We start from the raw sequence: 13,259 nt of genomic DNA on the forward strand, positions 1-13,259 counted from the left end.
GCCCTCTGTCCCTCCCTCGACTACCCACGCTCTCACTCTCTCTCACTCTCACTCTCACTCTAAAAAAAACAGTCCTTAAAAATATTTAAAACAGGGGCGCCTAGGTAGCTCAGTTGTTGGGTGTCTGCCTTCGGCTCAGGTCATGATCCCGGGGTCCTGGGATCGAGCCCCGCATCTGGCTCCCTGCTCCGCGGGAAGCCTGCGTCTCCCTCTCCCACTCCCCTTGCTTGTGTTCCCTCTCTCGCTGTCTCTGTCTGTCAAATAAATAAATAAAATTTAAAAGAATAAATAAAATAAATTCAATTCAATTAGCCAACACATAGTATGTCACTAGTTTCAGACAGAGTGTTCAACAATTCATCAGTTGCGCACAGCACCCACTGGGTATTAAGCAACTTTAATTGAAAACATTACATCTGAAAATAAACATGAGTAAAATTTATATTGAAATGAGGATTGCGGATCGATGGTTTAGCTAACTGTGATATGTTCATTCATTGCATCTATGATAAAAGTGGGTGGATGGCACTTACTATAAGTATGACAGGTGGGGCTCGCCTTGGCAGCACATATACTAAAATTAGAATGATACAGAGGCCCGTGTGCAAGAATGACATGCAAATTCCTGAAGCATTCCATAATTTCTAAAAACTGCTTGTAATTAATTATGTAAACAACATAAAATGTAAGAATTATGAGAAAAAAAGGTGTAAGAGTCATGTTTGCTCACACTACGTGATTTACCTAAAATAGAAATAAATCACGTTGTGATAAGAAGACAAAGTGTTTAGACTAATCACTGTAGCTCTTTCAATGTACCTATTGTTATGCCAGTGTTCCTCCTCACTGTCAATGTCTGTTCAGATGCCTATCTTGGGGCCAAAAGCAGAAAATCTAATCACTCTTTGCTGAAGAGTTCAGGCTACAACCCTCAGATCCTGTTACTGAGGTCTCTTTCTCACTGTTTCATTTCCACAGCTCAACTCTGTTCAGAAAGGCCAGAACTGACACCAGAGTTTGGTCATTAAGTTATCAGTCCTTTGAATTTATACTTTTCCTCTTACCGTAGCTGAACCACAGTAAGCTTCCATGCTTCGTACGCTCAGTTCTGAGCACTGGAGGTGACCACTCGGTCTACTTATATCCTTCCTTCCGCCCCAATACCTTCAACACATGTGTGTAAACGTGGGCAATGACATCTTCCTCAATTATCTGAAAGTATGTGGTGCTCCTTTTACCCGACCCTTTGTAGAGGGCACAGCACATGCTAAGGTGCTTCCACACTAGACCGGGGTTTCCCCTTATCTAGACTTTCATGCAAGTTCGCCCCCATCCATATTCAGCCTATTTTCTAAAATTGGTTAGTGTCACTATCTGATGATAGCTTCTTTCCTGTTTCTCTTTCTGTTTTTGGCTTTCTGCCCTTTGGGATGTCTTTACTAGAGTTCTAGAAGAGTATTAGAGGGGCTTGGGTGGCTCATTCAGTTAAGCTTCTGAGTTCAGCTCAGATCATGATCTCCGTATCCTAGGATCCAGCCTCCTGTTGGGCTCACTGCTCAGTGGGAAGTCTGCTTCTCCCTTCCCCTTCTTCTCCCTCTACTTGTTCTCACGCACTCTCTCCTTCAAATAAATAAATAAAATGTTTATTTAAAAAAGAGTATTAGAGAACTCAAGAGATAAACGTGTATTATTAATCTACCATAAGTTTGTTCTTTTTTAGAGATTCTAATTTTAAGTAATCTCTACCCAACATGGGCTCGAACTTACAACCCGGAGAACCAGAATTTCAGCTCAAACCACAGAGCCAGCCAGACACCCCTAGTCTACCGTGTTTATCCAAAAGTCTGAAAAAACTCTTATTATATACCCTTTGAATACTTTAAAGTATATATTCACATGCATTTATATTTACACAGGTTTGAAAATAAAATTTACATTTAAAACCAATTAAATAAAAAATTAACTAACCAAGATATAATAGGGAATGTATTAATATTCTGATCATAGCTCATTCATAAAATCTGCAGATAAGGAGACAATAATTAAAGAAGATTGCAACAGTATTGACAAAGTCTTGCACTGCAACACAGACATTGCTTTTCTATTATTTTTTGCACAACTTCACTGACTCCCATACATTCTCCGGTCCCATGATTTGTGGCTCTCTGTGAGAAGCTGCAAAATGGAAGTTAGAGAACTCTATAGGATTTCCCTCCCAGTGTCCCCTATCGATCTATATTGTTAGGAAACATCAGTGCAAGAGCATTTTCTTTTTTTTTTTTTTTAAGATTTTATTTATTTATTTGAGACAGAGAGAATGAGAGACAGAGAGCATGAGAGGGAGGAGGGTCAGAGGGAGAAGCAGACTCCCTGCCGAGCAGGGAGCCTGATGCGGGACTCGATCCCGGGACTCCAGGATCATGACCTGAGCCGAAGGCAGTTGCTTAACCAACTGAGCCACCCAGGCGCCCTATGAGCATTTTCTCTCACCGTATTTCCTGGCCACTGAGAATGATCTCACTTGAGTTCCTACTGTCAGAAAGCCAACTGATCTTCTTAACTGGCCAGGACATGAGCCACTTCCTCCATTCTGTTTCTGCCCACACCCCGTCATGTTGAATATCAGCCTGAGTCGCCACCTGATTCACTAGAAAAGAAAGCAGGGCAGAGGTCGCTGGCCTCTCTTTTCCTTGCTCAGGTTCACGTGTTCACCCTCCTTTCTTCCCTTCCCTTCTTTCTCTACTAAACCCTGGTTTGGGGCTGAAGCTCTCCTGCCATACTCTGTCAGGAAGACACTGGGCATCACCACCTTCTCAGGCACACCATGTGTCTCTAAACGTGTCATAAGACACAGCAACACCCACCAGGGGTCCCTGAACAACTTGGGCTGGACGTTCACTGCAAGGATGAGCAAGAGACCACTTCACTGTTACATGGTTTTATCTTGAAATTACTTACGCCCTGGCTGAGGAACTCTTGGCATCGAACTGTTCTCAATGTCACTAAGGAACAGCTGGGGTTGGGGGATGTTACTTCTGGTTCTTATGCTCTTCGTTTGTATGATTTTGTATCAAGCAGACACTGAGGGACAAACAACCACAGACTGTGCTGGAACCAGAGTGGATCAGGCAGAGACGCTCAGCATCCAAGCCCCTGCTCTGCTCAGAGTTTGTGCTCAGCTCCCCCTGCAGTCCCGTCACTGTGTCACTCATGACACAGTAGTAAACAGCTGAATCTGACGCTTGCACTGAGCCTTTCTGCAAGTGGAAGGATTTGGAATCTCTGTCATAGTTGGCTTCAAAACCTTTCTTGCTTCCCTTCTCCTTGTCCCTCAAGGCTTTCAGGAGGAGCCGTGGACCTTCTCCTGGATACTGGACATACCAATAAAGGGCAGGGTACCCTGATGCTGAATAAGTACAGTTCACAGTCAGGGAAGCCTTCTCTGAGAGGGTCACTTGGCCCTCCGTCTGAGTCACTGAGTCTCCATGGGTTTGTCCTGAGGAAAAAGAAAAGAGACCTTGTCACCTTGGGGCATAAAGCTCTTGGATAAATTATAGTTAAAGGTTTTGCTAATACAAAAGAAGAAAGAATCCAAATTTTAAGAAGGATTTTGCTTACCAAGCATTAAGAGAACCACAGTCACGAAGCCTGGAGAACACTTCATCTCTGGAGCGTCACCTAAATAATGTTCTTCGTTCTTACTACGAAGTTGGAGTGACAGAGAAATGATCAGTGCAAGCCCACATTTCACACAGGAAATGTGATTGTGGTAGGAAGCTGCACCCCCTGGTGGACAGGGATGGAAATGGGTGCATATTGGCCAGAGGCCTTAAAACACTGGAAGAGACAAATACCATACTGGTCGTGCAATTACTACTCCAGACCCCTTTATAAAATCTAATCCCTCAAGAAGCATCATTAAATCAAGTAGCTGAACTAATGAATATCTCTTGGATATGTCAATTTACAAAAAATCATGTGGTTGTTGTCAGTGAGTATGTTTTTAAGGTAGGTCACAGCTTCCAAATACTATAAAGACAATGAGTTTTCTTAACATTCTAACTTTTCTTAACCCTTTCATGTATCTCCTGCATCCTAATAGAAAAGCACAGTAAATAAATTATTTGATGTATTCATGAAATTTTAAAAAGTTTTGTCATAAAAACAAAGTCTCAGATTTAAAAAGACACTGTAGAAGCTAAGAAAAAATACTTGAGCAGGTCATCATAAACATGAATTCCAATGATGATCCTTATGTAAGCATTTCTTTAAAAACATAAAGACAAAACCATGGAAAAGTTCAATTAATCCCATCTTGGTTGCAGAAAATTTGGCACTAAATTTTGTAAAGAATCACTACGAATGATTGATTTGCTTGATCCATGAGAACAAGATATATCAAAGCCAAAACAGCTGCCTGGTGCAGCCAAATGATCTCTACTGAGCACTTGCTACAATCCTCCAGAGACAACACTTCACACTGAGAATATACTGGATGCAACATTAAACAAACACCAGTGGGGAGACTTTCCTAGGATGGCAGAAAATGGAGCTATCCATGCTTTTCTCAGAGTCAATGAAATCCCATAAAATCTGGAAGGTAGAAGAATATGTTCTGAAATACTGTCCTAAGGAAACATTTGAGTATCTCCAAAAGGTTCTTACACAGTTGCATTCCCTCCATGAGCTATGAGTATGGAAGGGTAATAGTATTTTATTTTCTACATGGATTGAACCACTCTCCTGTCAGAAAACCACAGCAATCACAAGAGTTAAATATCAATTGGATTTTGTGTTTAATTCCTATGCTATTTCAAATACTCTTTAGATAGCGGAGCAAATTTCTCTGGGTAGGTAACCTTCTCTGTTAGGTAAGGTTAGGCCTCACATAGAAACTTCACTTCTCCTGTCACACCCCAATCCTGTGGAAAAGTGGAAACAACAAATAAAATATTAAAACTGAAATGAGTTATTATAGCAGTTACCCGTGGCCCTGCATCCTTCCCTTACAAAGTCCTAGGCTGTCTCATTATAAACTGTTCACCCTGGCCCACATAACTCAGATGTCCCAACCCATACATATTCCAACCTTCACAAACTGAACTAGGTAAGTGAACCCTTGACACTCTTCCTTTCATCCCAGGTACAGGCTGCTCTGTGGCCATTCATTTAATCACCATTACATGACCTAAACCTTTGGTGCTCTGAACAAAGTCTCAGAAAAAGATTGCCATTGAGATGTGTGAAATGACCTTATATGTATGATTTATTTCCAGTTTGGCAGATAAAGTACAAGAAATGGATCCTTGGTTACATGTTTATCAACTGGTATGACATTATGCATCTTTCACTGACAAGAATTGAAAAAGTTACTCATATTAAAGATCTTAAACTGAAGTTTTCTGGAGAATCAGCAGAAGCAGACAGTCCACAGATAAGTGTATACACAATATCCTAGAAAAAAACATGTAACTGCATGACAGCTCCATCTAAGGCAATTAGAAGAGAATTCTCCTAGAGGTTTGGAACCACCGATTTTAATACTTTCTTTTGTATTCTATTGAGGTTATTTTTATCCTTTTAGAGGTATTTTCTCATTTTAATGGTAAAATATTAGGTATTTCTGGTTATCCTGAATTGTTCTCTCACTAATAAAATAACTTGCATGGGTATAGACTTTAATAGACACAATACCTACCCTAGTGCTATAGTTCAGCTCTGCACAGACATTGCTAGTGTAACAAAGATTAAGAATTATTAGATATGTTATTTCATAGCTACTCCTGGAAAAAAGAGGTAATAACTATACCCTAATTTAGTACTGCTAGAGTGAATCTTCGTCAATTAAATTACCCTTGAAATCTGAGAAAGTATCTATTGATAAAAATTTAGGATGGAGTTCATACAACTAAACTTGTGTACAGAACGTGACTCAGCTTGATTATATGAGTTGATCCAACCTTCAACACCACCTCTCCATTATCAATTGCCAAATATATTTTGTAGAACTATAAATCAAGTCTCTAAAGGAATTCAAACACTTGAGATGATGAGCTATTCCTATGAAAATAACTTCAAAGTTCAAAACCTGAGGGGTAGGAAACACCGAGAGTGGAGACAGAGGTGGGGTCATGCATGTGCCCTGTGGCATGTGCTTCCACCCACCAAGACACATGGTTCTCAAAAGCTTATGTGTTGTATGCTCCCATCAATAGGGCATTCTTAAAAACACAAAAATGAGATTAGACCAATATTTGCAAGGATTTGGGAATATAGAAGTGTGTAATGGCAAAAGAATAGCACAAAGGACTTTTGGGGAGCAATTAAACTATTTTGTACCATGATCTTATGATGGTTACTGGATCTATACAATGCACTAAAATTCAAAATTCACAGACCTATACACCAAAAACAGTCACTTTTCCATATAACTCTTTTAAAATTAAAAACTTAGGGGGGCGCCTGGGTGGCTCAGTCGGTTAGGCGTCTGCCTTCGGCTCAGGTCATGATCCCGGGGTCGTGGGATCGAGCCCCACATCAGGCTCCCTGCTCAGTGGGAAGCCTGCTTCTCCCTCTCCCGCTCCCCCTGCTTGTGTTCCCTCTCTCGCTGTGTCTCTCTCTGTCAAATAAATAAATAAAATCTTTAAAAAAAAAAAAAAACCTTAGGGGCACCTGGGTGGCTCAGTTGGATAAGTGTCTGCCTTTGGCTTAGGTCATAATCCCGGATCCTGGGATTGAAGCCTACATTGGCTCCCAGCTCATCAGGGAACCCACTTCTCCCTCTCCCTCTGCCCCTCCCCCTAGCTCTTGCACTCTCCCTCTCTCTGTCTCCCTCTCTCTCCCTTGCTCTGAAATAAATAAATAAAATCTTAAAAAGATTTCAACACTGAGATAAAAATGGCAAAATAGGAATTTTCTACCGTATCCACCCCCCAAAAAAATCCACTGATCTTCACAATCATACACTAAACTAAAGAAAGTGCCTATGAAGAAGTCCAGCAGAAAAGACACAGCACACTGTGGAATAAAACAAATCTGAGATTGGATAGATTGAGGAGGGCATGAAGAACAATTTCACTTTACCCTCCTCATCCATGCCCATGTGGCACAACTCTGAGCCAAGAGAAACCTTCCAGCCTGTGACTTCCCCGTGGAGGGAAGTGAGAACATGTGAGTGAGCACATGGCTCCCCAAGCTCTGGAGGATGCTGCCAAAGAGAACGCTCTTTCTAGCCCACATCCAGAATACTGAGGTGTACCGCTCCCTGGGGAGTGGGGTGCACCTAGCAGAACAGCACCCAGGGCTCTTGGAGGGCAGTAAACCAACATGGACCCTACAAACCATGACACAGCCTCCATTAGGAATCTGCCCATGAGCCACTGGAGAGGGCTTGCCAATCATGGTGAAGGTTTAAATCCTGAATGTATCTGGATCAGGACTATATACTCCCTGCACACTCTGGCTAAAACACTTGTTTTCTTCCACTGCATCAATTCTCATCTAAGTATGATCACGCATTCAAACCTGTAGGAACTGCACTTTCTCTCTCACTTCTAATTGATTTAAGAAGAAATAAACTAATAATAGAGAAGCATGCTTCCTTCTGACTCCATCATCAGGCCTGGAGGAAATGGACCAATCAAGAGTCATCTTCCTTCTTCGGTACAGGAGCTGGCGGTACAAGGAGGGAAAGAATCAAGCCCATTGACATGTTGGGCTACAGTTCTAACCTCCTTTGGTCAGATATGATAAACTGAATTTAATCTGAGGACTTCCCCAGTAAGAGAAAGCCAGTTACCTAATACCTAGCAATCATAACTCAGCTGAGAGGAAGCGCTGTCACCCTACCAATTACCAATTATATCCATCGTTAGTTACAAAGACTTGGAGGGACCTTGAAAGGAGCCTATCCTTGAGCAGGGGTGGGAGAATGAGGGAATTAAATATTTACTCAATTTGTTTCATTCCATTGATTTCTCTGCAGCACTAGAGAAATAATTTTCTTAAATAAAGGTTGTGGTTAGTAATGTCTAATTCAGTCATACATGAACATGTGGAGCAAGGTTGGTAGAACCTCATCTCTACGTTAGCCATTAGTCCAAATGCCTTTGTGCAATCTACTAATAATAGTAATACATGCTTATAAAAGTTTTCCTATATATCTCAGAAAGAAAGGTTTTCATTACAATAACAAAATTACAAGTCCAAGAATAAATTGAAAAACCTTCTAACAGCAGAGCATCATTAATAAAAAGAGACATTAAAATGGAAAGAAGCAGTATGTTCTCAAACAATTAAATAATCACATATACACTTTAAGGACTTTTATTTTTCACAAATCAATTTATAAATATTAATTCAAACAAAAAGCTTAAATTAAAATTATGAGTCAGTAACAGAATTGTCCTTTCCTTCTTTCGTTAACATCGACTGATAACCAATTATGTGGAAAAGTTTTCCTAGGTACTGAAAGTATAGAAATGAATGAAATACAAAATTCTGTCTCCTAAGTTGCATGAGAGTTATTATGAACAGACACAGATTTTGTAAATGAGAGTAGATTTCTGAGTTTTATCTGAAACTCATATTGTCAAATCACTCCCTATCTTAATTTCCCTCAAACACACAAATAGTACATACCATCCCTGGGCTCCAAAGGAAAACCTGTGACCTAATTCCTGAGCAAGAAAGTGATCAAAGCACATAGAAATGGTGGTCAGATTTTGCCTGAAATACAGAGTAACAAAATTAAATGAAACTCTATTTAATTAAATACCTCACAAAGGTATTATAATGCACTAATTAAATGAAAACTTAAACATGAAATTAAAACAATGCTGAAGTTTGACAAAAAGAATTGATGAAGTGGGGAATGCTCAAATCGAAATCCATCAATGAAAAATTCATGCATCTGATTATAATGAAAATATTTAGAGACCAAAAGAATATTAGCACATTATATATTACAGAATTATAACTTTCATATTTGCACTTTTCATATTTCTATATTTGGCATGTAATATTTTAGATCACAAAAATCAAAAGTGCTACTTTTGAAACACAACATTTAAGTGCTTATCCATAAAAAGGACTGTATATTGGTAGAAAGGGGTTATTTATAGGACAGGAGTCTCAATGGCAAATGTAGAGTTCTTTAAGACCTTAACTTCAAAATAAAACATTACTAGCTCCAAGAATCCATTAAACAACAGTCATCCAACAAAATGTTCTAACCCTGTCTGGGTCATCTCCATCCTAATAGTCTTATTATATGCTTTTAATGTCCAACACATTAGCTTCCACTTGCGGACAAACAATAGGACAAATGCAAACTTGAAGTTCTGTGTCAGAGGACAAGGGGCTGCCCCAGACCCAGGTTTGAGTGCAGGCAGCAGGTGCCTGGGAAGCAATGTGTGCTTGCTGCGCAGAAGTACACAGCTGAGTCTTCGGGTTGGGTGTCTTTGATGTGCAGGGAGAGATGTTTGGCCTTCTTATTCAAAAAAACAGTGAGTCTTTGGTCTTCTTTGGTGGCCATGGTTGAACGAATGTCTATAAGGAGCTGGGGACCTTTTCCAAACTCTTGCTTATACCAAGGGAAGTACTCTGAAAGACTGTCTGAATAACTGCAGTTGATAACAGAGCTGCTTCCCTGCTGGACACTCAGGGTAGAAGGATGCTGCTCCACCTTCTCTCCTTGGCTGAACCCTGTGCAGAAAGAAAAGGTCAGAGGAAAGAGAAGAGTTTCCAGGTTATTCTGCTTCAGAATTCTCCTCTTCTACACTAACTGAAGGAAACCTGAGTAAAGCCAGTCTTGACTTCTGAAGAATATCCACTAATATACTCTGTTTCCCGTACTTTCTCAACTCACAGTTCAGCGGCAGCCACGAGAATATGATTAAAGCTCCCGTGGATGTCTTCATGGTTCCTCTCAATTAAGATCAGCTTCAGAATTGCAGCCTCCAGCCAGCTCAGCTCCTTCTCTTGTCAGGCCGTCCCTTCTTTCCTCTAACAGAGTACTTTCCCACATTGTCTACCAGCCAATAAGAAAAAGACCCTGCTTCTGCCGTAGCCAATCAGATGCACTAAAATGAACCCTCCACGTGTTCTGCATCAGCACAGGTGCACTGCCGTCTTGTGGTCACATCTCTACTGAACTCACTGGGGAAATGCTCTTCTCTTAGCTTGTGCCTCTGAGGGACTCACATGCATCAAGGCTGCAATAGTCAAGCAAATTATATCTTAGATCAGAGTGAAGTGTAAAGTGAGAATGTGGAGATCAAGAGTTATATCTCTGTGCACTACTGAGTCACTGTTAATAAGTTGGAAAGAGGTAGATGCTATTGTTATTTATTCTAGGATGGGCCAGGTGTACATTTTTGAAATCAGGAAGGAATAGTGATTTACTCCCTTAAACAAAGAAAATAGAAAACCTACCCTTTCTGCCAAATCTACCGTCCTCAATTGTCTATTATGGAGGAAAAACTATTTCTAAAAGGAACATGGAAGCCAAGGATTAGAGTAAGAGAGAGAAGATCATTTGATATTTCAAATGTTTCTTACCTCAGACTCTGTTCCTCCTACTTGGTCATGCCCATGACCTTGCTATTTATTCCCAGAGGACTGACAATACCAACAGTCAAAACGTGGAATCATCAGTCAGTTAAGTTGACTGTGACAAAAAGTAAAGGACCAAATCTCAGTGATAAGGGAGCAGGGGGTAACTTCCATCAGTTATTACTATTTCAACTATAGGAAACAACTTGACCCAATATTGGACTAGTTTGCATAGAGAAATCTGACATGCTTCAAGAAATCTATTTGAATGCTATGTGTCTTATATTCTGCAAAGTACTGAAAGAGTAGAAATTCTGAGAAAACATCAAGCTGCAAACTCAGAAAATATAACCATATGAGTTTATTCTTGAAGTGATTTCATTTTCCCAAATCAAAATAGATGGCATGTCTTCCAATGCAATTACTGACTCATAGCCTCAGGAGAATTTCCTCCAAAGTATTAGCTGTATATGTTTTCATGCTTCCCACTTCCTGGCCAACACTGCTTCACATTCCGTACTCCACCATATTTCACCTAAACGCTTCTACAGTGTTCTTTCCCCGAGACTCATTGATAAAGTTCTCCAGTCCTGTGAGTTTCCAGAATTATCTCTCTCTGCTAAAACCCCTTTCTCATTCTCATTAATTTCTTAGAATCTTCTGATGACCTCTGTGAGAATAAATCCAGGGAAACATGAACACTGTGTGCCCCAGAAATGGTACCAACAGGAAACTAGCCCTAAAGAACTGATCAGGAGAAATGGTCTCTGGGAAACCAAGACTACCTCATTTCCAAAAGTGGAAGCCCCTTTTCTGTGAAGCCTATTCTCAGATCCTCGAAAGGACAAAGAGTAAAACTCATCTTCATCCTCCTCTCCCACCATGAAAGATTTAAAGACAGCTATGGTGAAGAATATCAACTCAATATATAAATACATGCATATATATGAAATGTGTTTTTATGTGTGGAAAACTTCTTGTTTCTGAGAATCTTCCATTCTCTCCCCCATTCCCCAAAAAATAAGAATTCTCAAACCCTTCTCTGGGCAAAGTTTCCTCTACTGGTGGGAAGGTCAATTTTTGCAATTTTTGGTGTGACTCTCAGAACTGAATGTGACCATTCATGTGAATGACCCTCTTCCATGGATTAACTGTTGCACAGATAAGGCCATCACTTGGGCAAAATTCTCAACTCCTTGATGATTTCATACAATATTACTTTAATATTACTTTACTTCCTATCACTTTACTTATTGGCCTAGAAAACCTTCATCTAACATCTTCTTGGGTTTTGCAAGGCAGAAGTCTTCCAACTCCAATGATCATTTTGCAGACAATGTGTAAGTTATGCCCATTATACTCACCATCCTTTCAAGGGATGTCCACCTGGGATAATAAATATATTTGCTATTTTGGAGAAAGTCCTTAGAAATACATGTAGGTGTTCACATGGCACCATCACCTCTGGCTTTCTCCTACAGAAACGGTGAGTAACGCATGAGTTTGTTGGTAGGATAACAGTAGCTCAGCCTGAGTCTCCCTTCCTGCCGAGGGTCTTAGAAGTTTACACAAATTGAAACTCCCCCTTCAGGCATTCAAACTAAATGGACCACAATTTTCTCAGAGCCAAGCTGCCAAGATATGGCTGGGCTTGCATGAGACACTTTTTCTTTACCCAGCACGATGGCCCTACCGCAAGGAAGCAGGGGAAAGAATGTTAAACCGGAAGTGAGGAAACCCACTTTCTTTCTTGCCCAGCTTATTCACTACTTCAAATGTCATTTGACAGTAAGTTCCTTACTGTCATCTTGGATACAATCTCTGATGTGTAAAATGAAGTTGAACTAAAGGATTTCTAAGGGCTCTTCCAGCTCTAAATTTCTTTTATACTACATAACAATGTAAATATGTAATGAGAACTGGTTGTATGTACTGTGGACTGGTGTTAGAGTGGCGTGAAATTACTTGCATCATGTAACCCCAAGACCATTTTCACTACCACATGTGATCTAGTGGGTCTGGAGGTTGATCTTAACCCACCCTGAGGCCTCTTCAGAAGCAGAGACATGGTCCTCAGGATGAAATCCTATCTGGGTTTTCATTTCTTCTATGAGATCTAATAATGTATCAAAGAGAACTAAATCAATATTAGCATGGAATAAAATGGGACTTTATTCACTGACTGAAAGCCCTTCATAGACCAGGGGGTTCCATGGCTGAGCCATGGGTAAGCTGGATGTTCTACTGGAGTTGTACTTCTTATATATATCTATTACATATAACTTATGTATTGTATGAAAAAAAGAAAGAATCTCCTCAATTGAGACAAATTAGAGGAGGTGGATGAGCTTACTAAAATGGAAAGCGAGAAGCATTTTCTGTAACAGCCTAATTGCTTTCAGGATTCTGGCTTTCTCCTTAAAACTTTAGTTTGGAGGTTCAAAATTTCCAGCCAGAGATATGTATACAATTTTTGAGATCATTTCAAAATGAAAATTTGGGATCTTTATTCAAAAAGGAGGGAAAAGGTGTCATTAGGTAATGTTACCAGGGAAGCCATTTTTCTAAAATGCTTTAACTCTTCATACACATTAGTTTCATGTCTCTGATTTTAATGTTTTGAAGATTTTGTTCTTTTCAACCATCTCAACCAGGTTCAAAGAAAAATGAGGCAGATGTACTGAGGCTTCCAGTGCACCTCGTGT

At 40.1% G+C, this 13,259-nt stretch overlaps 1 pseudogene and 2 gene segments (V, D, J or C); 1 reads left to right on the forward strand and 2 right to left on the reverse strand.

The window, feature by feature from the left end:
* The first annotated feature begins 550 nt into the window (after positions 1-550).
* Positions 551-645, forward strand: LOC118003771 (annotated as a pseudogene).
* A 1,874-nt stretch (positions 646-2,519) lies between these two features.
* LOC118003113 lies at positions 2,520-3,688 on the reverse strand. The segment is given in 2 exon segments: positions 2,520-3,496; positions 3,619-3,688. Coding segments are annotated over 2 exon segments (513 nt in total).
* A 5,621-nt stretch (positions 3,689-9,309) lies between these two features.
* On the reverse strand, positions 9,310-9,956 carry LOC118003134. The segment is given in 2 exon segments: positions 9,310-9,705; positions 9,869-9,956. Coding segments are annotated over 2 exon segments (411 nt in total).
* Between the last annotated feature and the right edge of the window lie 3,303 nt (positions 9,957-13,259).

This window comes from Mirounga leonina, unplaced genomic scaffold, assembly GCF_011800145.1.
Source record: "Mirounga leonina isolate KUSES-001 unplaced genomic scaffold, KU_Mleo_1.0 Mir_91, whole genome shotgun sequence".
NCBI lineage: Eukaryota > Metazoa > Chordata > Mammalia > Carnivora > Phocidae > Mirounga > Mirounga leonina.